General features: G+C 38.3%; 4 protein-coding genes across 8 annotated transcripts in view; 2 read left to right on the top strand and 2 right to left on the bottom strand.

The window, feature by feature from the left end:
• Nucleotides 1-5,957, top strand: part of LOC146457922 (uncharacterized) — a 17,724-nt gene extending 11,767 nt beyond the window's left edge. For all 3 annotated transcript variants that reach the window (XM_085091422.1, XM_085091423.1, XM_085091421.1), the window contains exons 14-20: nt 1-14; nt 230-352; nt 635-705; nt 1,120-1,160; nt 1,618-1,714; nt 1,989-2,088; nt 4,391-5,957. The exon at nt 1-14 is cut by the window's left edge and continues 177 nt beyond it. In XM_085091422.1, coding sequence (XP_084947548.1) covers nt 1-14; nt 230-352; nt 635-705; nt 1,120-1,160; nt 1,618-1,714; nt 1,989-2,088; nt 4,391-4,459 — 515 coding nt within the window. In that variant the 3' untranslated portion in view covers nt 4,460-5,957. The remainder of the gene's footprint in view (nt 15-229; nt 353-634; nt 706-1,119; nt 1,161-1,617; nt 1,715-1,988; nt 2,089-4,390) is intronic.
• The window catches only part of LOC146457920 (cell adhesion molecule DSCAM-like), a 106,637-nt gene extending 86,610 nt beyond the window's left edge, over nt 1-20,027 (bottom strand). Inside the window, exons 1-2 of one of the 2 annotated variants that reach the window (XM_085091416.1) lie at nt 19,470-20,026; nt 18,994-19,356 (exon numbers count right to left, since the gene is read on the bottom strand). In XM_085091416.1, coding sequence (XP_084947542.1) covers nt 18,994-19,356; nt 19,470-19,545 — 439 coding nt within the window. In that variant the 5' untranslated portion in view covers nt 19,546-20,026. Of the gene's footprint in view, nt 1-18,993; nt 19,357-19,469 lie in introns of both variants that reach the window. The other variant, XM_085091415.1, reaches the window with a different exon arrangement.
• LOC146457921 (proto-oncogene tyrosine-protein kinase receptor Ret-like) lies at nt 5,062-17,075 on the bottom strand. 2 transcript variants are annotated; one of them, XM_085091425.1, is made up of 16 exons: nt 16,445-17,075; nt 14,994-15,260; nt 14,073-14,348; nt 13,778-13,807; nt 13,237-13,353; nt 12,283-12,301; nt 12,043-12,079; nt 10,641-11,319; nt 9,981-10,091; nt 9,408-9,598; nt 8,447-8,569; nt 8,131-8,201; nt 7,929-7,969; nt 7,612-7,708; nt 6,995-7,094; nt 5,062-6,561 (listed from the first exon to the last, which is right to left on the bottom strand). In XM_085091425.1, exons 1-16 carry the CDS (start codon nt 16,449-16,451, stop codon nt 6,496-6,498), a joined length of 2,232 nt encoding a protein of 743 aa, XP_084947551.1. In that variant the 5' UTR covers nt 16,452-17,075; the 3' UTR covers nt 5,062-6,495. The 2 variants fall into 2 exon arrangements, with proteins under 2 accessions (XP_084947551.1, XP_084947552.1); XM_085091426.1 differs by lacking the exons at nt 12,043-12,079; nt 13,778-13,807; nt 14,073-14,348; nt 14,994-15,260; nt 16,445-17,075 and having other exon boundaries at nt 13,237-13,349.
• Nucleotides 15,279-25,000, top strand: part of LOC146457913 (fibroblast growth factor receptor 4-like) — a 201,383-nt gene continuing 191,661 nt past the window's right edge. The window contains exons 1-2 of the mRNA XM_085091407.1: nt 15,279-15,336; nt 17,422-17,507. Of these exons, the coding sequence (XP_084947533.1) occupies nt 15,311-15,336; nt 17,422-17,507 (112 nt within the window). The 5' untranslated portion in view covers nt 15,279-15,310. The remainder of the gene's footprint in view (nt 15,337-17,421; nt 17,508-25,000) is intronic.

The raw sequence follows: 25,000 nt of genomic DNA, 5'->3' as shown, positions 1-25,000 counted from the left end.
TTTCTTCTAACAAGGTAGAGAAAGGGATGGTGGTACGACCTAATGATGAATGGATCTGGAAAATTATGTGTGTTCTTGACTGTATTTCCCATTGTATTAGAAGGAGCATATCAATAAAAAAGAGATTGAAATTCCCATGCCAGCAGAATGCCATTCATTCTTGGCTCACAGGTTTTATCCAGTAACGTTTTTATTCATCACCAATTATTAATTAATATGTTTTTCACAGATTATCCATCGTGACTTAGCGGCAAGAAATGTTCTTGTTGGTGAAGGAGAGAAGTGTAAGGTGACAGATTTTGGGATGGCGAGGAATGTACAGCAGGACGAGATCTACACCAAACGGAGTCGGGTTAGAAATACACGTAACTTGTGAAGTTTCTGTTTCACGTGCAACTTCTGTCTCTTGTCACGAGTGCCTTTAACTGGTCGACGAGTAGCTCTCGCTCTTTGATAATGGGATGAAATGGGCAGATGTGTTCTCTCGCTACCCGGAAAGTTCAAAAACTGACATAACCATGCCAAAAAATGACTACCTCCAGATTATGCCCTTAAGAAAGGAGTTCGCCCATGGGGTAGACGCAAACACCCATTTTAAATGTTGAGCCCTAGTTTTTGTCTCTTTTTAAAACAGGGGCGTCTACCAGCGAAATGGACTGCCTACGAGGCGTTACTTTTTGGAATGTACACAACACAGAGTGACGTGTAAGAATTATCTTCCATTTCTACGAACACGATGTTTTTGTACCAAAGAGAAAAACCAATATGGCGGACACCTGGACAACACCACACAACCACCTGATAAGTTATGCTTGCTGGTCAGAAAAAAATAATGTATGGATGAGTGAAGGTTGCTAGAAGACTTTTACACAGACTTATTTTGTCTTAGACAGCTCTAAGCCACAAGAATTTGTTTTAGAGAGTTATAATATCTGATTTCCATGAAGAAGAACTTCCTTAAGGATGAAATAGTGTCATCGAATGATTTAAAATCAATCGAATTATGGCAAGAATTAAATTGTGACGCTGGCAGGGAAAGACTACATCAAAATAATCTCATTTTAGCAGGTCTTTTTTTCTTCTTTTTTTTTTATGTTATTACTTATGTTTATTTTTCAGATGGAGTTTCGGTGTTGTTTTATACGAGATATTTACTGTAGGTATGTTTTGTCACATTTTTTATTCTAATGGTGTAGACGTACCAAAAACAAAACTATGTCTATTTTAACTCCATGTCCCTCACTAGAAAAGGAAACTTCATTTTGCTTATATCAAGGTTCATACGCTAAAACAAATTTAAGTCATTCTCGACATTGAGAGCAAAGTTATCCGTAATGGCCGATCTTAAACGCTGATAGCTTATCAATCATCAAGACAAGCCATGCAAGTTGTGAAGGTATATTAAAAAGTGTAATGTTACTGTCCAAAGAACTTGATCTTTAATAGTTTGACAGGCTTTGTCAACCAAATCAGGCGTCAGCTGAAACAATCGAGATTTTCAATATCGGGCTAGTTTAGTTTTTTACTTCTCCTTAAACTCGAAACTGTTCCTATGCACATGTCGAACCCAGATTTCACATTGTTGAGATGGGTTGTCATTAAGTTTTTGAACTTCAGGCGGATCACCGTACCCAGGAATAAATGGGCGTGAAATTGCCAGCAAGCTTAAGAATGGCTACAGGATGCCAAAACCAAAACATGTTGATCACAACTTGTGAGTATTTTTTTCATTATTATGGCTACATTAACACAGCTGCATTAACACTAAAAACTGAACAACAAATAAGCATGTTGTACGATTTTCTTCACACACTCAAAAGCTAACAGACACATTAAGATGAATGAAGGATTTCCATTTCCTCTAGTTGTGAACGGATATTGTATTATCCAACAAAGGATGATGATGATGATGATGATGATGATGATGATGATGATGATGATGATGATGATGATGATGATGATTGTCTAACTGTTACTGTTTGTTCTAGGTATCATCTTATGCTCCAGTGCTGGAAGCAGGTCCCAAGCGAAAGACCCACATTCTGTATGCTGAAAGACAAGATCATAAATATGATGGAAGAAAATGAAGTACGTTATGGGTGAGATTCAAAAGGGTTGTTGAGGAAAACAAAGTATACCACCTCCAGCTATCCTTAGAAAAAAATAGGGCAGCAAACGACCCACGTGTGTGTGTTGTCACAAACGCAACAAAACATGACTTGTTTAATTAAACTAGGTTGAGCAAAATGAAAATTGGTAACAGGAAGCTTGAACCTACGGTGGCCCAAAAGTGTCACGGCAATTTCAATTTCATCACGGCAATTTCAATTTCACCACGGCAATTTCAACTTCGTTCACGGCAATTTCAACTTTGTCACGGCAGTTTCAATTTCATCACGGCAATTTCAACTTCGTCCACGGCAATTTCAATTTCACCACGGCAATTTCAACTTTGTTCACGGCAATTTAAACTTCACCACGGCAATTTTAATTTCACCACGACAATTTCAATTTTGTCACGGCAATTCACGGCAATTTCATTTTCAATTTCACCACAGGGAGTCCACAAAAGTTGTGAAAAAGAAATAAATTGTTAAATTATTGACTTACGTTGTTCGTTTCTTATGGTTTTCTATAGTGCTCATTTGCATAAAATTTACGCAACAGCACTAATGTCGTTTACTGAGTTGTGCGCGAGCTGATCTGCATCTGCTGACTTTACTATATAAATATTGACAAGGGAGGCAACTTTTTCACGAAACAATTTGAACATACTCAGCAAAATAGCTTTGAGCGTTCGACTTGTTCGCCTCTTTGCAACCAAATTCGTATTAAATGAAATCTGGATAATTTTGGAACACACTTACCTGTTAGAATCCCAAGAAAAAACAATTTTGAGCCAGCATTTGAGCTCCCTTTTCGTAGCTTTGCTCGGTGAAGTTTTTCGCAATAGCTGTGGCCATTTACCTTGGCGCAGACGTCACAGATTTACGCGCCATCTCGAGCGAAATGTCGCCTCTCCCTACCTCGCAAAGATGTTTTTGCGCGACAGCCATGGACAGTCACCGCTCCCTGTTTAGTCACAAATTGAGCGGGGCCGGAAATAAATTTCAGCCGACTTGTCGCAAATCTAAATTTTGTAAATAAAACCAAAGTAGAATTTCAGTTCGCGCAATTTGTGACTAAACAGGGAGCGGTGACTGTCCATGGCTGTCGCGCAAAAACATCTTTGCGAGGTAGGGAGAGGCGACATTTCGCTCGAGATGGCGCGTAAATCTGTGACGTCTGCGCCAAGGTAAATGGCCGCAGCTGTTGCGAAAAACTTCACCGAGCAAAGCTACGAAAAGGGAGCTCAAATGCTGGCTCAAAATTGTTTTTTCTTGGGATTCTAACAGGTAAGTGTGTTCCAAAATTATCCAGATTTCATTTAATACGAATTTGGTTGCAAAGAGGCGAACAAGTCGAACGCTCAAAGCTGTTTCGCGAAAAAGTTGCCTCCCTTGTCAATATTTATATAGTAAAGTCAGCAGATGCAGATCAGCTCGCGCACAACTCAGTACACGACATTAGTGCTGTCGCGTAAATTTTATGCAAATGAGCACTATAGAAAACCGTAAGAAACGAACAACGTAAGTCAATAATTTAACAATTTATTTCTTTTTCACAACTTTTGTGGACTCCCTGTGGTGAAATTGAAATTGAAATTGCCGTGAACGAAGTTGAAATTGCCGTGACAAAATTGAAATTGTCGAGGTGAAATTGAAATTGCCGTGGTGAAGTTGAAATTGCCGTGAACAAAGTTGAAATTGCCGTGGTGAAATTGAAATTGCCGTGACAAAGTTGAAATTTCCGTGATTGCCGTGATGAAATTGAAACTGCCGCGACAAAGTTGAAATTGCCGTGAACGAAGTTGAAATTGCCGTGGTGAAATTGAAATTGCCGTGATGAAATTGAAATTGCCGTGACACTTTTGGGCCACCGTATGAACCATTGGCTTTGACATATAGGATTCAAGTGAACTTTAACTGCTTCATTTCTGCTAAAACCTTGGTGTGAATGGGGAATTTAAGGCTTGATGGGCCTTTCTGACATTTTGCACTCCACTCCCAGCCCTTTATCCCAGAATTTGCTCGCTATACGTGATTAGCCGAAGCCAGAGTGCCTTCTCGACAGGATAAGGTTGTCTGGTGTCAGATGACTTAAGTATTGTCTGAGAGACCATGCTGGTTACTAGCACTGGCCGAAGATTAAACTGAGCTGGTTTCCTGCTCTAAGCACTCTTCCAGCCATGAAAAGGTCCCTTGCTCGGTAGACGAACTATTTAGTTATTTAACTGGTGTCCCTCTAGGAAATTTAATCTGTATCCCATGTTTGTTTTTGTTTCTTTTAGCCGATATATGCTAACATGCAAGAATTTGACAACGAAGATGATGGCTATATTGACGCTCTTTTGGAGTAGAGGCCCATATCCATGCCGTTGCATCAAGGACGTTCATAGCCGCTTCAGTTGAAGTTCCGAACGTAACCTGTTCCGGATAAAACTGACAATGAGTTAATGATAAACAACAACAATGAAATTTGCCATAGCTATAGAGCTTGCAAAGGCATGGATAGAGCGCAGGTGCGATATATTGGAGTGAACATTGAACTGATCTTTTGTTTCTTTCCTCTTCGCTCCAATAATGCACTGGTACTATAACCGTCAGAAACAGAACACAAACCTCCCCAAAATTTGCGTCCATAGTAAACAATAAACAATATATTGAGGATAAACGTTATTCCATCTCAAGAGGGACAATATCAATCTTACTGGGCTAAAAGTCGCCTCAATGCAATATGATAGTTTTGGATAATACACACGAACGATTTCAGGGACTTTCTCGACACAAGGCCGAAAATCTACAGAGAGCATTGATTTTAGATTTCCCTGTTTGGGTCCCAACAGGACCAAATCGTCTCCTGAACCGGGCTATCGTGTTTTCATTCCGCACTACTGATGTCATCATCCATGGGTTTTTCCTATGTTTCTCTCGACCAAAAGCTTACTTTACACTATAGCACGTCTTTTACAAAGTTTATTGTGTTTTTAAATTGACCGGTTTTCTACAGTGTCATATTAGTAACTGTTAGTTATGGCTTCACTTTAGCCACTTACTACTCTGGGACTAATAAATCTAAACTTCGGCGGTGCACTACTTAATTTCTGAACCATTCAGAATTGCCTATATAATAAAATAATAATAGTAATTTTAAGGCATTAACCTTGGAAAGCAAACGTAGACTATACCACAACTTAGGTATAAGGATAGTGTTCTTTCAACCACCCCCATCCTTTGCTCTACGAGACAAGGTTAATATAATGCGCTTCTGGGAGTTTTTGGTGTCATCTTAGATGTTGGACAAGATGACCACTGCCTAGGATTTAACTAAAACTTAAATTTATTGATTGTGTGCACGTAAGTTTGTCTAATATTACCTAGTTTTAACATCTCAACATCTCAAAGGGGGAGAAAAGAGGGATGGGAAGGAAAGAAAGGAGAAAAAACCAGCATTTATAATTATTATTATTTTTTTAAATTGCATGACCTCAAGGGTACGTCATTTTGTAACTACAGACACAGATTCTCACCAAATCGGAAAACGGAAACAGCAGGTGCTGAGAATGATAACTGTTAGAGTTTAGTGGCTTTTAATTGTGTATTGAAAATATAAAGTGCGAGCGGGCAGACCCTCACTCGCCTCCTTCCCATCCCCTCCCCCATCCTTAGAAGGTTCAAATACAGCCAAGTCAACGTTACTCCACGTCCGCATCTCCATACAAATATTAAATCTTTTTTTACTGAGATGTATGGTATGTTAGTTATTATTTATTGCTGTTAATTATTTGAACTCAAAACTAAATTGTTATCTTAAACCGAAAACTACGTTATGTAAAAAAGATAAGCCAATAACGACAATGGTTTCCAGATCATTTTTCCATACAAGGTGGTTCAATTTTTATTAGTTAAGGGGAACACTTACATGTGTGTCCAGATATGCACGTAACTCTGAATTTGGGTTCTTCATGTTAGACGAGGTTATTTGTCATTTTCATATTAGGTCATTTTTGACAGGATTACTCGTGTTTAAGTGAGAATTAGGGTTTGGGGAGACTTTGTATGTTTTATGGGGAGACGCACTTATTAATGTACAATGCTAAGTATATATCAAAGAGAAGCGATTGAGGTGAAAGCTAGAAAGCATTATTCCCTATAATGATACTAAAGTCAAAAGGTTAACGACTTGCATGTTAGACTATTTCGTAAATGATGTATGATGAAAATACTTTGCTGCTTCAGCCACTACAGTGGGTATGAGGAGAAGATGGGAGGAAGGAATCATAAGAAAATGAGGTTAAATTATCAAAGGGGCAACGCCAAGACGTTTCCCAGCACAAATGGTTTCGAAAACTGTGAAAACGGAAATTGGGTAGAACGCTCCACTGTTAATCGGTAACTATTCCGTAAGATCGTTAACATTGGCGTAGAGGCTGTCGTCGTACTGGCTGAGGTTTACGTATGCCTATGAAGAAAAAACAAGTAAAGCAAATGTTATCCAGCTGGACTTATTGCACTTCTCTTGTTACATTAACACTGAGAGACATGAGATCTAGAACAACTTGGACTCACTAGTTTGGAATTCCTATTATACTTATAAAATACTGCATGAGAGCCAGAAACTCCGCTTTAACAGGATGGTGTCCACATCCCCAATTTCTCGACCTGGGCAGCAGAGTTCCTGAATTGGGAACTATCGCTAAACCGAACAACTACATAGTAAACAATTTCTTGAAGAAATAAAATAAAACGGCAACTCAGCAGATCAAGATGCGTTCCACCGTTTCCATTGTTATTTCTCAGTCACGACGAGTAAGCGAAAATCCATATATCAATAATACGACAAAGCATTACTAAAAACTAGTATATACCATATAATATTTGATAGCCTTCCTAACCTTGTGGTTTTTCTCCATTTCTCTCATCGTCTTTCTCAGTTTGTCAAACGTTGGTCGATCAGTGGGCTGTTCTTCCCAACATTTCAGCATAATTTTATATCTAATGCGTAAGATATATACAGCCTTGTTATTGGTAGATGTATTTGTCAGTCAGTGACACAGGCATATTAAGGAAAAGAAAATACGAGTTCTCCCAACCAGATGTCTAACCTATGATCTTCCGATTGCTAGTTCGGATGTCCGACCAATTACATGTAGCTATAGGAGCTCGTAGGAGCTAGGCCATTAAGCTAAGCTCATGTAACGGGTATGAGATGTTATTTTTTAATCCTGGTGAATAAATGATAGAGGTATTTTTCAGCGTCACATACCTATTATTCAGCGAAAACAACAACGGGAGCAAAAGCAAACATGTTTCACACGGTTAGTAGTAGGCAGAAAGATCTTTTGGAGCTCCTTGACTCTTAAACTTTTCCAAGGCAATTGAATGTACTGTATATTATCAATCCCAATATATGCATAAGGCAATCGTATGCAAGTATGCTTTGCTTAAGATTTGATTTGTAAAAATTTAATTCCCTCAAAGGTAATTAACATTGACATACATATCTACTTACAGTTTGCTATCAACATGATCCGGTTTGGGCATTCTGTATCCTTCTTGAATTTTGCCTGCAATTTGTCGAACATTTATCTCCGGATATGGAGATCCGCCTAAGTACGATACAGGAATTCTTGTGTAAATTGAGTGTAATCAAAATATCTTGCATTTTATGTATAGAATTAGCTCTTTTAACTTCCATCGACATTAGAACATTTTATTTTTTTCTGTCGTCTACTTGTATACTTATCCAAAGTGTATTATGTCATCAATGATTCTCAAGGCAATCTACAACAATTTCTTACATCGTAAACAAATGTCAGCCGGACTTACCAATAGTGAGAATTTCGTAGAGAAGGACACCATAGCTCCAACTGCAAAACGGGAATAAAGGTGAAAGTCAGTTTAAGCCAGGAGACTATTTCCATTCATGGTAAAGGCACGAAAATGACTGCCTAACGCTCTCTACGGACTCTCTAAGGAGTTTAACCCGTAGTTTATTTAACACTGTTTTGTTCCAAAGAGAGTTACTTACACGTCACTTTGTGTTGTGTATATTCCAAACAGCAAAGCTTCATAAGCAGTCCACTTTACAGGTAGACGGCCCTTTGACAAAAATGAGTCAAACAGGATTAGTAGCTACGCAGCTGAAGGTTTGTGTCATTCATACACAATACGCTATTGGGGACCTAAACAACCACAACTTCGAAGGCAGCGAGAACGTTAAAAACATAACGTTTAATATGCAAACGTTAACAAATGGCTTTACATGTGGTTAATAAATTTTACTACAATCTTTGACGTCCATAAGAACATGAATCGAATGTCAAAATTTTGATTTTAATACTCACCCGACTTTGTCTGGTGTAAATGTCATCCTGGTTTGCATTTCTCGCCATCCCGAAATCTGTCACCTTGCACTTCTCTCCCTCACCAACAAGAACATTTCTCGCCGCCAAGTCACGATGGATTATCTGCAGAAAAAAAGTCAAATTTCATTTACGTAGTCCATCTTAAAATAACACTAGCTAATGAAGAGTATACTTCGGAAACTGATCTTTCTGAAAGGATTGAAATACACTTTTTGCCCTTTATTATCAGGAAATATATTTTCATTATTGTTAAAAATTAAATCATTAAAGCGAATGTGTAATCATTGTATGAAAATAGACAATTGTTTTAATTTTCGGTGTCGTCAATAAGACGTTTTACATAGAGAAGAACGTTCATTAATGCGAATATCAGTTTAATTTAATGGAAATAGTAAACTTTTAAGAGAATGAACAGACATTAGACGCTTCTTAATGTTTTTTAACGAGGAAAAAAATTCATTACAACAGAAATACAGTCAGCGTAACAATCAAGCAAGTCTTAGCTCTATCCTTCAATCAACTCCCCATTCAAACATCGTGGTATACGTAACTGTCTGCATAAACCTAAACTACGTTGCACATTATCTGGCAATTATCGTGTTCACGTTTCTCCTCTTCTCGCGGGGATCTTCGAACGCCATAGCTATCCTCAGTTTCACGATGCTTTTTTCGATAAAACGCTATTCTAATTGGGCTTGATGAATCTTCTTTTCGATGCAAAAACTCCTTAATGACTCTGCCACAAATTAAAATGTTTCATTTCCTAGTTAAACTGATTAATATACATTTATTTTATTGGCCAATGTTTTCGCGCTAATGAAAATTTATTTCCTGATAATGAAGGGCAAATTAGAAAGAGAAAACTTCGCTCCTTTCTATTTTCATTGAATTCCTTAAAAAAAATAATACGTATACAAAACGTTTGTCATTTAAAGTGCACCTTTTTTGATGATAAATAACGCATTCCATCAGCAACTTGCCAAGCAAACCTCATCAACTGTTCAGCAGAAAGTGTCGTCTGCGGTTTTACATCCGGGTCGTTGAAGTACGTGTCGTTCAGTCCTCTGCTCTTTCTCAAGTATCCCAGCAGGTCACCAAAAGGCACATACTCAATGAGGACCAACAGGGGATCTACAGGAACCGGAAGAAGTGACTTGACTATACTAAGTACTGGCCTACACGAACTTGGCACATCTTTACTACTACTTGGATGATAGGAGGGCGTATAAGAAACAAGATGGAATATTTAAATTAGCCCGAATGCTGCCAAACAATAAAACATCTTCCCCGAGGAGTTTTTTGTCTGTGAATTTAAGACTAGGCTTCATGAGTTCTTTGCCAGTTCAACATCAAGCGAACAACTTTTTCCTTCTATTTCGCTCTTTGACACAATGCTCGTTAGCTTAACGTTCTATTTTGATGATACTTGCGCTAAACTTTATCTCTCATATAGCAAGGAAATCGATCACAAAGGCTATGATGCCCAGTGATGTTAAAGAAAAATCTCCATTACCACTCTCGGTGACGCACGCCAATAGCTTGATCACATGGCGATGAGGTTTCAGACTTTTCATTAATTCCAGTTCTGACAGCAGGTCCTTCCTGTCTGAAGTCGGAGCATTAGCTATAAGGAAAACAAAAATACCATAAGACAAACGTTTAACCATTGACCTTGTTGTTACACTTTAAGACTCAATTTTTAACCAAGATATAGGCACTTGAGTCTTTTCTCACAAGCACCATGCATTTACCAAATTAATTTGCCTCCATCAATAAGATACTGAAACAAGGGCAGCAAAAGCTGCATGGAAATGAGCTTTAACTACACTCTCTGGAAGAATATGCCATTCCCTTCTGTTCTTGGAAAAAAGAAATTTTGAAATAATCACTATGAGCACATTGGACTTTTCAGGCGTCCGTATTTACATGGCCATATTTTTGCCCCAGAGAGGTTAAGTACCCATTGTGGACTCATATTTACGTATACTCAGACCTATGCAACAAATGTTTACACATGGAAAGATTTACATCTTGAGACTGTGGAGACTGCAAAGAGAGTTTCTCACTGTAGTTCTTTTACGAGTTGCGTTCCACTTAAAAGGTCCAATAAAATGCACACACAAATTTTATAATCCCTTACGTAATTTGACGCCAATAAGAAGCAAGTTCACACCTTTCAACATTTTTGCTGCAACTGTGACGTATTCCTGGTTATCTCGTAAGTTCCACACTGTTGCCTTGGCAACTTCAGAAAAAGCTCCTTTGCCGATGGCTTTAATAACATTAACTTGCTCCCGGCTTATTTCCCAGCTTCTTGCAGAGGGATGAATGGGCATGTAATCTTCTCCTCCAGGAATAACATAGGTCTTTGGGTCATACTTATGCTTTATACCTGATGTCTTTTTGTGAGTCTGAGTCTTTGTAGCAACTTGTTTCCGATTAATTTTCAAGCTTTCTCTTGAGGGACGACGTGCCATGACATACGGAGTTTCATAGGTCAATGCATTTTCCTTCCGGACAACAGTTGAAGGTGGCTCGTTAGCTTTTGTCTTGGCGGCATTTTGATGCAAGTCTATTTTCAAAGTTTCTTGTAAGATAGCAAGTGGAATGTTATCTCCACTGTACGGGGTTTCATAAGTATAAGCAGTTTCCTCCTTTTTAACACGTAATGACTTGTTATCACCCTCTACGTCGACGACATCATTCTCATGCTGATTAGTTTCCCAGCTTTTCGTTTGGGCACGAATTGTCATGTTGTCTCCAATTTCAAGATTTTCATTGGCCGTAGCATCATCGTTGTTGATCTCCCTTGGAAGTTCTGTCTTAGTGCCCATCTTGAATCCAATGGTCTTCTAAGAGATGATAAGAAAAACAAAATTAGTAACCACATCACCTCAATCAAGTGCTCTATGTCATATTTAAATGTTGGAGGAATCACCCAACGAGAACATTTCATTTTAGCAAAATACTTTAAATGTTGTCTCCCGTGTTTCCAGATCGTTGTGTAGTCTTTTAAAGACATATCTGTGTATGCTTATACGGTTTATTCTGTTCTGAAGTCTTAAGATGGAAATTTAAGTTGAAGAAAGTTTTGCGGAACGTTAATCCAATCTTATTCCACAAATTTACTAGTTGTACTTGGCGTTTGGAGAATGTTGGCAAACCTTTTTTCGCCTTTTTGATGACATATTTGTTCTTCGGAAATGACAGATATAAGTTTTCTGAAAAAAAGCTTTCGATTTTCAATGCGCATCCAAATTTTTGAGATGATTAAGCCGGTCTCCTGAACACGTATCAACCAAAATGAACCGTTTGGTGTCCTTGACCAAGAGGGTGCTTAATCAATAAAGTGCACTTCATGGACGGAATACGTTTTAATAAGCTATTATGATAACTTCATATTCATCTATGAGAACTACCAATTCAAGCTAGCTGAAAACAAGGTTCGTTTTGTGGGACCTGAACGGTATAATAAAAACTATAACTGGCCTAAAGTAGACTAAATCATGTTACGGTTTCACCAATCGTATGATGCTGTCTGTAGGTAGCCATTTTACGAATGGAAATCAACGTACGTTAGTGTTAAATTCCCCACATCTCGTGCACTGTCTTCTGCAGAAACAAAGTAGATGGTTATTGAAACATCGCCCGTACACCACGCATACAGTATGTTTTTTTCATTGAGTCAAGAAACTTTAAATAGACATTTTTATACATTTTATATTTTTTCTACAATGAAACGTAAAATATATTTGCTTGAGAATCAAGTTTTGTTTAGAAAAATCAGCAAAAATATAATACATATTACTACTTACCTACAGAACTTTAAGGCCTCTGAAACATAAACGACGTTTTTAAGTAAGTAGGAAAAACTGTACGGATTAATTGTCGTTTCGCCTACAAAGCGTGACTTAAACCAACAATTTTCCATTACCATTTTTACTTTCCGTAAATAGGCGAAGCAGTAAGGGCGTTTTATGTCCTCGTCAGATGGTGCGAATGTGTTGAAGAAAGATGCTGCAATGTGCAACTTTTTCGAGGTCTTTTGTAATGTTTTAAGAACGATGGCTGTCTTATACTCAGATTTCGAACTGACTAGATGCATCCTGTTTTCAAATTGATATAAAATGCTTTATTCTAATCCAGCAATTACGAAACTCGGACTTTTTTCTTAAATTCATACAATAGGCCTTATCGGTTTTCGACGCCATTTTGACGAGTAGGCAAACAGACTCGAAATAATAGTGCGTGTATGGAAATCCGATGTCAAATAATTTTTATAAAACATCGCTTCTGAAAAATTCATGAATTGGAAACTTTTGGCACTAGGAAAAGGATTTTAAGAAAAAATTTGGAGGGACGTAGCTGTGCCAGAAAGCGTCCAGCCCTGTTTTGAACTTTCCATACATTTCCCTGTATTTTTTTCCCGCAAGCTATTTTTAGAGCAGTTCGCGGCTGGTTCGCTTTACAGACAAATGTATTGAAAATTCAAAACACGACTGGACGTTTTCTGGCACAGCTATATCCCTCTGATTTTTTTTCTTAAAATCTCTTTGCCAGTGCCAAAAGTTTCCAATTCATGAGTTTTTCAGAAGCGATGTTTTATGAAAATTATTTGTCATCGGATTTCCATACAAACACTTTTATTTCACGCCTGTTTGCCTACCCGTCAAAATGGCGTCGAAAACCGTGATAACGCTTATTGTATTTTTTTTATTGGCAGATACTTAATGTTGTCTTCTTACCAAATTTCGTTTAACATGACTTACCTAAACGACGGCGTAGTATGCATAGTAAAAAAATTAAGAAAAGGATAATGATGGACAACAGAATAATGACTCCGATGAAAACAAATTGAAGAAGTTCCTCCTTATGTACCAAAGAGTCTAGAGTGTAGAGAAACAAAAGAAAACTATAAGACATCAAAAGAATAAATATAAAAGAAAAATTAAGGGATATCTATAGAATCATCTGAAACAAATAATTCTCATGAAATTATCCAGATGAAAAAATAAATATTTAGCTACCCTCCGGAATTTAATGTTTGTTCATGAACAGTAGGAATTTTCTTATTTCTGAAAAGTGGTTGACAAGGTTTAACATCAAATCCAGAGATCACTGACCTACCACACCGAACAATACCCTCGCAAATTCCCGAAAAGTCACAAAGTTTGGTGATGTTTTCTCACACATTAAGAAAAATACGTACAGAAGTTTAAAGTCGCCAGGAATGGGGTAGGGTTGAATAGGAGGGTAGTCAAAATTATCCTAAACAATAAATTTTAGCTATTCAAAGGTTAGCTCACTCACCTGATTGGTTGCTCGGCGGATTACTGGAAACTAAAAATAAACAAAAGCAGTTATGAATTATATATAACGAAAGGAAATAAATACTGGGTAACTGGACTAAACTGTTGTAGGATCATTTGTACTAAAAATGTTTTTTCTTGCATGAGATTTCAACCTATAACGCTTGCATGCGTATTTCGTTTAAGTCCAATTTTTATATGCATTGACTACGATTTTAAATTGAAAAAAAAACACCGGACAATTAAATAATAACAATAAATTACGATAGCAAGAAAAGTACAAGAACAATTCTTACCCTCAGACGTCGTCTTGATTTTTTTTGATGAGGCATTGCCTTCAAACACATAATTCCTAGCATGAATTTTCACTGTGTAGTTAGTATTTTTATTCAGACCTTCAATGAACAACTCTTTAGTATCAGGATTAGTAACGTTTCTGTCCTGTAGTATCACCACTCTGTATGCTGTAATAGGACTCCCTCCATCATCAGCTGGTGCAGTCCATCTAACTGTCAGTGAAGAGGCTTCAATGTCTGCAGTTGTTGATATGATGCTCGGTAAACCTGGCGCCCCTGAAAAGAAGACGTAAATTAAAACTTCTACCGCATTTGAGTTGAGAAGTTGTGGCTGTTAAAGATGTCTGGCACTGGTGTCCAGCACTTTCCATCACTTGCACTTTAGCGGATCAATACTACCACTTTTTATCATTTTATACAACGGTTATGGTATCAAGCAAGTGCCTAAATATGATTACGTCTTGGTCGTTTTCTAGACGTTATAGGTTACCACAGTCACAGTAAACTGGTCAAAAGCACCCCTAATGTTAGCTTTAGGTGGTTATAACTCCATAACAAGCTTGGCAACTGCCATTTATTTTGTTATTAAGCTGTAATCAGGATGTTCAGCTTTTTTTCAATGTTTCCACTGGTGAAACGACGAAGTTTGTATATGTGTTGTAAATTGCTGGAAACCAGTGGCAGTCACCTAGGTTACGTTAGTAGCTCAGTGGATCCTGAGGTCTTCTTCGAAGTCTAAACTATTGAACAGAGATTTACTGTATTTGTGAGACGTCTTAGGGTACCAGGGCATATAGATTTAATGAGTTGAGCATTCGACCACAAAACCTTTATAGAGTAGTCCCGGGGCTATCCCCTATCCATTTTAAACAATACGTTAACGGAACAAAACAAAAAGCAAGTCAATCAACTCTTTCTTACTTATTTGGTCTATTTCTATCGTCTGATTAGCAGCGAGACCGAAGCCATTATCAGCTTTGCAAGTGTAAAGTCCAAAGTCTTGATCATAAGACATGTTTACTTGTATTGTGTTTTCTTTGGACGTAACTGAATGTAGCTTGCTTCCATCGGGTTTGATCCAGGTTACGGTTGGTGCAGGACTACCATCTGCCAAACACAATAACTTCACTGTCTGACCAATCCAAGCCTTAGCCACGGAGGAGATGACGTTTTGTATGGTAGCTGAATCTATTTGAGAAAAAAGAGTACAGTGTAGTGCAAACACATGGAATTATCACATGGAATCGTATTGCACATCAACTAAGTAAGTAAGTAAGTAAGTAAGTAAGTAAATAGTCTTTATTAAATAGAAATTGGTACATACTTACACAGACGTGTAATTTAACAATAACCAATAACAGTTTAAAAAAAACTATAACTACATCAAAGTTACAAAATTGGAAAAGTCATTTATTTATCGATAAATGAGCGCTAAAAGCGTTCTGTTCTGACTCGTGGTGGGATATAGCTATGTACATGTCCGCAAAGAGAACAGGTTGCTTAGTACGCTGCTGGAGTACAACCCAACGGTAGCATATTTTATAAAGCACCTAGGGGTAATGGTAGACCCATAACGGCCTTCTGCATTAACGGCCTTCTGCATTATTTTCTTGACGATAGCCATTTACCCCTTGACAATAATTTATACCAGTTATATTTATGTACCTCGGTGAAGAGATAGAATGTGACTAATTAAGTGGCTTGTCTACGAAAAAAGTGGCGGACGCTAGATTATGCCAGTAACGCTTTTTAACTTCCTCTGACTTAGAGTCTAACAGGCTGCTGCTACTTACTTAAACCTTTGAAGTACAAGTCAATTCATATCCTCCAAAAGGGTAAAGGAATGGGCTGGTAGGGGGGGGGGGGGGGTGGTTTGAACTCGTTCCCCCATTTCATTCAAAATTGCAGTTTACCTAAAAAGCTTCAAAAACGTTAAATTTTGAAGCTAGGCATGTATATTACAATGGCACCAATCATCCCCAAACATGAAAAAGACTTATTTAGAAAGGGATTCGCAAAGTGCTACCAAAGAGTATCAACAAGCACCTACCCAAAACGGCAGGTGCCAACAAAACCGTTCTAAAGGACTGGTCAAAATCCTTATTGGGATAGCATTAGCATCGCTCCCTATCCCCATATGTACATTTCACAGCTAAACTTATGAAATGCAGTGTTAAAAATCTAGAGGTATGTCAGTTTTGTAATGAACTATTCCCAATTTTATATAATTATCTTTCGCGGAATATAAGTTTTTCAGAACCAAACTTACGACTCTGCTTATGATCTGGAAGGTTCATGCTTTTTCTTAAGCGTGTACAAGAATAAGAACAACAAAAAAACTCTGCCTGGCTCGCGTAAGAAATTCCACCTACATTTCATAATGACTTCGTTGACCCCAGAAGCATCTTGGCCATAGCCATTACGAGCCGTACATCTGTATGATCCAATATCCTTCTCCTGTATATTAACAAGACGAAGCGTTGATCCGGAAGCATTGAACTGATTTTGTGGGATTCCATCTTTTGTCCAAGTGATTAAAGGCAATGGATCACCAGTTGCATTGCATGACAACGCGATGTTCTCTCCAGCCTCTACATATGTTATTGCGTCGAAGGTTATCTTAGGCGGTACTGAAATTCCATTAAATAAATATATCAATTAATAAATAAATAGATAAATCAATCAATCACTTCATTGAAGTGTCGCTGCATTTAGCACAGGCACTAATTGGGGACACTCCCCAGGTCGAATTGGAATTTGAAAAAATTGAGTTTTGATGAGAGGGTAAAACAAAGCCGGTGCCAAAAGAAATTAAAGCTTCTAAACGCAAGGTTGAGAACCAACAACAAACTCAACCCACATTCCTTAGGGCAAGTCTGAGAATCCAGCCCGGGCCACATAATGATGTGAGGTGCGACTGCTTTCTCACTGCGCCATCACTGCTCCACTGTAGTAATAATAATAGCGATATTCAGAATTGAGTATGAGCACGACTTTTCGAATCTAGTTTGCATCGCGTAAACAATCATTTGTCGCACCAATCTTGTTTCCAGGGTGTCTTTATCTGCTGGTAAACTGAATGACAAGGAGCAAGAGCAAACTCAAGAGCAATTCTAGTTATTTCCACATTTGTCGTTGAAATGTCAAAACAAAATAAAATTTATCAGTTTCTCATCTCTGTCCACCTCCCATAAGCGACCATTTTGTCGTACCTCAAAGGTGGTCGCTTACGAAAGAGTTGACTTTATAATAATTCGTTTTTTAACTCTGTTAGGCTTAAGAAAAATTTCGGATCTGAAAATCGGTCAAGTTCAGATAAAAAAGGATTTTTTTTTTGTCGTTTTCATAGAAACTACCTTTCAACGATTATGCTGAAGAAAGGGGGAAGAAAAGCACATCAGACGTGTGGAATTAACTGCAAAAGAGGGCAAAAAAGTTGGTGCTACGGTTCCAAAGGCATTAAGTATCGACATCAGGTGAACAGTGAACCAGTAGCAAGAGTCTTGAAAGTAAGCGTAATATTTTAAAGATACACACCGCAAAAGTTGTCATACACAAAGTAGCAGTCACACGGGTTGTTATATTTTTCTTCGACTGTCAGTTCAAGTGTGACTCAGGAGGGGCGTGAATGGGGGTCAGCAAATCCGCCGATCCGTGCTAATTTTTAGCAAAATCCGCCAATCCGCAGATATTTCTACAAAAATCCAAATCCGCAAGGTTTTTTTTTCTTGCAGTACTGTTAGAGACGTGAGCACCACAGAACACTCACTAACGTAACAGTAGGAAATAGCAAGGGTTGACAGGCCTGCACCTGCTACACGACTTCTAACCTTGGAAACAGTTTTGAAGTCTAAACCTCTTTATATTTTTGCTCTGACAGGCATGTTATTTAGAGATTTTCCTTTTTTGAAGGAATTGGAGGTGATCTTTAAAGATTTCTCGTAGAAAATTCTGGTTTTGTATTAAATGCCGTTTTCCCATTAAAACATGTTTGAGGCTGGGCACCGATGGTTGACATTGTGTTACGAAAGGCAATATTTGTTTGAGGGTGTCGTTTTATTGCTCAAGGCCGATGAACTTTCGGTAAATTTGACATCTGATACAATTTTTTCAATCAGATTATTTGAGTAACCTCCAGCAAGGAGTCGTAATTTAAATATTATAATATTTTCCTCAAATGTTGTTTTTGAGAAGTGTGTTAGTAGGAGCCTTAGGGCTTCGCCCTCAACAAATCCTTTTTTGACTCCTGGTGGGTGGCTAGAGGAAAATGCATATTGTGTGTAAATGTGTATTGAAAGGTTTCAGTCGGCTTGAAATGTGTTTTAATATCCAGTATGGAATGACGATGGCCGGAATCTAATGCCTTTGTATGCAACTGTATCCAGAAATGCAGTCCGATTTCATTGCAGATCACAGATCTGGCCAGATCTGATGATCTATTAATCCTGTTGTTCTAAATTTAACGTCACACAGAAGGGTCCAGAAGAATAAGTTGAATCAGAACAGCAAGTCAAGTTCCACGATCCGCACTACAAAACAAACAAAATCCACAATCCACGCTGAGATATTGAAGAAATCCACGATCCGCTTAACGTTCAAAATCCGCCAATCCGTAAAATATATCCTCAAAATCCGAAATCCGAGCAGTTTTCGAGCCAAATCCGTTGATGCACGAACCTGTTCACCCCCTTCGCTCAGAGTTCGGGGGAACGCGGAATAATTAGTTCAACGTCACCAGCTTAAGAGGAAATGATTTACGAGATCCGCCCGGTGATATAAAAAGATGAGTCTAAATATACCACAATTATCAGCACTGACTTTGAAGATGGTTTCGATTAAAATAGTCCAAAACCAGGATAACGTCCAACTCCACGTAAAAAAAGTAAGCTCACTTTCATCTGGAAATAATAGTTATACTTACCGAATACTTCGACAACTACAGAGTTCACCGCTCTATCAAAGGAACCACCCTTACTGATAAAGACCACAAGACCGAATTTGTATTCCTTAACGTTGTCCACGTTGAATATCAGTAGCTGTGAGGGAAGCTCCCCTCGACAGTATCCTCCAAAATTATTCTTGGGTTCGAATGCAGTGTTGTGAAGTCTCGATGAAACCTCAACTCTGTTTCGTCCGTCTGGGTCCTCTCTAAAAAACCGCAATCCCAAAATATTTTCGCCAGCGTCAGCTATGTACGTCCATGTGAGTGTCACATTATTGTTGTTTACTCCATCTTCTACTATCTTGGTTGGTTTGTCGGGCTCTTGAGTCCAAGTCAAAGCCTCTGAAATAGAGAATAATAACAACGCTAGGCTTTCTCTACACTAAAAAGCTACATAAACCTACTGTAACGAAGCTTTTCGTCATTCAAATGCAACAAAGTTTTCGATTATTTACCAGATCGTTGCAGTGACGCGAAAATCAGAGTGATCGCTACAAACAACCGCACAATATTGCCAAAAGATGCATCCATCTTGTGCGAAGAACTGAAAGTGAGAAAAGACTTCCCTTGAACGTCAAATTAAATTCAGGGGAAAATTCACAGACAAGGATGCTCGTTTGTTATATTTGCTGAATGATGTCATCCGAGGACGCCAAGCGACAGGAAATATTCATTTCGGTGGAACCTAGTCTTTTCGCGATAAATCTTCGCTGTTAAAGACTAGGGTCTATTTGCCTGCTAGAGCCTCTTTTCTGTTGTATTCACTGAACTGACAGGCGCGAGAAAAAGAGACCTCTACCCTGGGTTGAGACTGACTTTCATACAACCGCCGTCCGTAGTCGTGGAAGACGCTTACAAAACGCATGCTCCCTGTATTGTTTGCTGAAGCCGTGACTTTAGCCCACGGTCTCTCGCCCGTTCGTTTACAGTTACTCCGCTGTCATTTAGTGAGCCCGCATAGTAACATGGCATCACGTGACTGTTCGGTCGCTAGGTAACCATGGCACATGCTCAACACAGTCCGTTCGACCCAGGGCAGAGGTCTCTTTTCATCGCGTCTGTCAGTGCAGCGAAAACAACAGAAAATAGGCCTCTGCTAGCAGGGAAATGATCAATGCAATATCTTCCCGATCCTCATTTTGATGACTTTGACAAGGTGTCAAATTTTGACAGTTGGTAAGAATCAACTCACTCAACCACGTCAAAAAATTACTTTATGAACGACTTAGTCCTAAGACATTTACTGGCATAAAATTATTGATTAACGAGTGGTAACTACTAATTTGCTACCAAAGAGATTCCATTTGCTCATAGAAAATTGTGACATCGGTAACTGTTTTTTAACTAAAGGCCCGTTTGAACGGTTTCAACGTTTGCTTTAACATGCGTTCAACACAGCTCTTGAACCAAATGTCAGGGGCGTTTGAACAGGTCCCTAAACATCTTTTAAAGTGTATAACTATGTTGAAAGCTCGTTGAAAGTGTGTTAAATCAATTTTAAATTGGTTTAAATTCTCATTCAACATCGATTCAACATTTCCTTTGTTCTTGAAAATGTTGAATGGTGTTTAAACCGTTTGAGTATTCCGTTCATCTTACATTTGCCCAACATCTGTTCAACTGTTGAATGGCGTTGAAACCGTTATAAACGGACCGTAACAGTACCTGGTGTAAAATCAAATATATTTGTGTACAGAACTCGTTAGATTACTTCCTTTTCCGGGTCGTAGATTCTGAGAAGGAACTGATCAGTAGCAGATCAATAGGGACACTTTATCTAAATTAATCTTCCAAACAAATACCCCTTACAGATATATTTCCAGCGAACTAACAATTATTGGACGAGGTGAGCAAGAAATCGTGATTTTTCAGTGGTGACAGGGACAAATCACGATACTTTGCAATAAACGAGTTCAATAATTGTTTTATCATTCGATCACCGAGTTTGTTTTTTTATAAATTTGACCAACATATTTAGGATGTCAAATCACTCGCTGACAGCTCAGGGAAGTGATCTGTCATTTTCACACAAGATCGTGGTTTCAATTACACATGAGCAGAATATTATTTGCAGCAAAATACTGAGCAATACGGCAAATGAAGAGTTTTGCGCACGAGCAGACTATTGCTTGTAGGCAGTTATTGGCAGCTCACGCGGTTTGCTCCCGGCTAATGAAAAGGAAGGAAAAAATGCATTGAATGATAACAACATTAATTTGAGAAGGGATTCTTTTTTATTCCAAAGGAAATTATGGAAATCACACTCTTTGATACTGTCGTGTCTGTAGCTTTCTTGGAAGCTTGTCCCACAGCAAAACTTTCGATGGAACTTGCCACAACGTAACGTCGCTTCTGAAAGCATTTCATAGCCACGATCACGGAAATGAACGTGATTTTCTTTATAATAAAACAATATCTCCAATTTCGTATTTCTCTGTAACAATCAGCTTATAATCTGCATGAAGCAGACATTCCTAAACGGTGAATTAAGAGCTATGATCGAAGATTTGCTTTAATACGGTGTTCCGTCGCAGCTTACGTGAATGGCGTCCCTAATTAAGGGCTTGATATAATCTCAACTTCCCATATGCATCTTCAAACGAAAATTATCAAATTATGGCAAATTTAGACTTTATGCATTTCGGGGAGGATGCTGAAATGGAAAGCTTCGGACTCTAACCAATCATTGGACCTAAAGTGTTACTGTTATTTGTGTACTGTTTTTTCAGAAGTCAATCATGTGAGGCGTTCGTGGTGGCCCAACTGCCTCAAATCAACATCCGTTTAAGCTGGTGACGCGGTACAGAATTTTCCGCTTATTGAAGCAGGCTATGAATGAACACTTCTCACGGTACAATATCAATATATTTTCCGGTGTGTGTCTACGAAATATTGCATTCGGTAAGAAGATCTCGTAACTGGTAGTTTAGCCGAGAAAAGATCCATTTTGTAAACTTGGTTCAAACGCTAACAGTTTTTTTGTATTTTCCGTACACTGTTGTTGACTCCGCTTACAGGTAAGCTCAACTTTTGTGTCTCTTCCCTGAACTTTGTTCATTAGCTTTATGACTACAACAAACTTGCCACATTGTTCCAAGCCGAATAACCGGGAATTACAGTTGAGCCCTTAGGTTGTGTCTCTAGCAGCATCGACATGCATGCAAACAGAAAATAACGGGTTAGCCACAAAATCGTCCGCGTTAACAACTAGCTAAAACATTTTTTACCTTTTATCATGTACAAACTCCGCGATTTTTCAAACGAATGAAACCAAAGCTATGGAAATATGATAAATCGGGGAGCGATAATTTTCCATAAGGTTTAAGGGCATAAATGAGAAAATTCTTAGCTGCGGAAAAATCAGAACATTGCTTAGATTCGTCTTTGAAACTACGAATGTAGTTCTACGACAGAAATGCTTGATTGGGTAAAAAACAAAAATCAAATGATAGTCACGGAACGTTTTACGAGGCAACAGTCGACTGAAATACTGTCTATTTTTAACAACCCGTTATTTTTGTTTTTGTTCATGGTCAATTGTGAACAGGAGTTCTTTTTTTCCTCGCACCTGTCAGTTCAGCGAAAACAACGGAAAAGAGGCCTCTGCTAACAGGGAAAGGTTCAATGCAACATCTTCGCGATCCTCATTTTAAAGGCCTTCACACAAACAGTCAACCAGTAGCAAGAATCTTGAACGTAAGCGCAATATCTCAAAGATACACACCGAAAAGTTGTCATACACAAAGTAGCAGTCACATGGGTTGTTATATTTTTCTTCGACTGTCAGTTCAAGTGTGACTCGGAGATTTCGGGGGAACGCGGAATAATGTATCACGCAAATTTGCAGTCATTTCAAAACCCAAAAATGTTTGTCTGTCAGCAGAAACAACGAAACAATTGTCAAGTTTGTTTTAAAATTATCACCCCACTACAATAAAACTGTCGATTAGTGCCTCTGGCCAGAGACAGGGTAGGCCGGTATGGATTGAAACTTGAAAAATATTAGGCTAATGTTTTTCAAGTTCTCGCATTTTTGTTTCCAAAATGCGCTAGAACAGATCACGAGTTGTTCCGGCATGAATTGAGTTGATTTCTTTCCTCTCGTCATTCGAGAATTATTTGGCAGCTGATTGAAGGTCTTATTTCATCATTTTTAACAAAATATATAAAAAAAAAAAAACACCATGATACTTCCCCTTTAAGAGGAAGCGATTTACGAGATCCGCCCGGTGATATTAAAAGATACGTCTAAATATACCATACATAGTTGTTTTTATCAGGGCTGATTCCACACCAGTAAGCGAATGTTTTTGCTAAGCTTGAAAAGGGGTATAATATAACTCAAATTACAACGAAAGAGCATGGCTGCCATATCATACTGCTGTATAGAAAAATCCGTTAGTAAATGCAATTAGTGCTAGGAATTGTGCTTAGAATAGAAGCTAATAGAAACGGAAATCATTATGATTGATGTATTTCGGAAGCTCCGGCTTGTAGCAAATGTTGTAACCAGTCATGAGCCTTTTTCTTACTTAGTACTTAGCACTCTGATCACCCACTATTTGGAAAGATATAAGATGGGTTTGACTCTCAAGTCCACTAGTCAGGCAACTTTCAAATACAAAATAGCGGAAAACAAACGTAGTATGTGTACCTACTATCAGAAGCCTAACGCACCTAACGGGAGAAACCCGCGGACGGCGGGATGGCGATCACACTATCAAACTTGTAACCCCATTTCAAACATTTCCTACAGCTTCTTGAAAACGACTGGACTAAGCGATCACGATGCGCTCCGAAAAGTAAAGTCAAACGTGCAAATTGGCAGCATTATTTCGACCCAGAGGCTGGTGGCTTGTGCAATTTGGTTACTAGATATATGAAACACTAACCAGATATTCATTACCAAGCACAACTGAACGTCAAAACATGACATCAAATCATTTGCTGGTGTTCCATTTCAAATGTGTTGACAGCGAGTTTTAAGAAAAAAGCCATCTATTTCTATATTTGGGTTTCTTTTATCTTTGTTTAAAAAAAAAACATTGCGTTTATTGATATACCTTTTATACTGTTATTTCATTTTATCGCGTCTGTATTGACTGGTCACCAGTATCTTGAAAAGGGAATAGTTTGTGTCGCATTATCCCCACTCCCCTCCCCCCCCCCCCCCCACCCCCACTCCGCACCCAACGCCACCCTTTACTTGCAGTCTTAACCCGCTTCTTGGGGCTTGATTTTGCGGTAAAATAATTTCAAAACATTAATTTTCCACGCTTGAAAATTTTTGCTCAATGGTGAATGTCCAATTATAGGAAATCGGTATAGCCCTTACAATTCTACATGCAACTCAGTAACTGTTTTTTCAGTGCAAATTTTAACGTTTGAAAATTTTCCTTCCGCAGCAACAGAAGTCAATTTCTTCCCATATTGAAGAGTTTCATCGAAAACTTTATTACAAACAGATAAACAATGCAAAACAACTTCAGCTTGGATATATTGGGTCTTAATTATACCTAGTATCGGAAAAAGGAAACAAGTAAAGTGGGGGGGTCTTTCTTGGAATTTCCTTTAATAGAACTAACCGAAATAAAATCTGTAAATGCAATATAATAACTTGAATAAGAGACATTATCTTTTATGACTAGCTGTAATAGTTTTCACTAGAGCTGCCCCCGCTATTGAAGATCTGTTTAACACCTGTATATGGTTTTTACTGAATATAAATACTGTGCATACGAATGTTAAGAGAAACGTTTGAACATTCATTGAAGTTAACATCCATGTAACTGTGGTTAGCATATTTCTCTGTAAATTTGACATTGAAATCTATTACAGTCATACAGGGGTTTTTTTGTGAAACAGACGTATAATTATGTGAACTCGTGGTTTGAAAGGCTGCTAAAGATGCAGAAGATGGCGAAACGTGACTTCGTCATTGCAAGACCTTGACACTCTGCTAGAAGATGGCAAAACGCGAAGTCGT

This window comes from Pavona decussata, unplaced genomic scaffold (assembly GCF_977016875.1).
Source record: "Pavona decussata unplaced genomic scaffold, jaPavDecu1.1 SCAFFOLD_236, whole genome shotgun sequence".
Classification (NCBI taxonomy): domain Eukaryota; kingdom Metazoa; phylum Cnidaria; class Anthozoa; order Scleractinia; family Agariciidae; genus Pavona; species Pavona decussata.
This window is presented reverse-complemented; position numbering and strand designations above follow the sequence as displayed.

Coding starts and splice junctions, on each gene's coding strand:
- LOC146457921 (XM_085091425.1), bottom strand. Junction 14,349..14,993: donor GATAGAAATAGACCAAATAA/GTAAGAAAGAGT, acceptor TCTTCTTTTCAG/GGGCGCCAGGTTTACCGAGC. Junction 6,562..6,994: donor AAATGGAGAAAAACCACAAG/GTTAGGAAGGCT, acceptor TTTTCTTCATAG/GCATACGTAAACCTCAGCCA.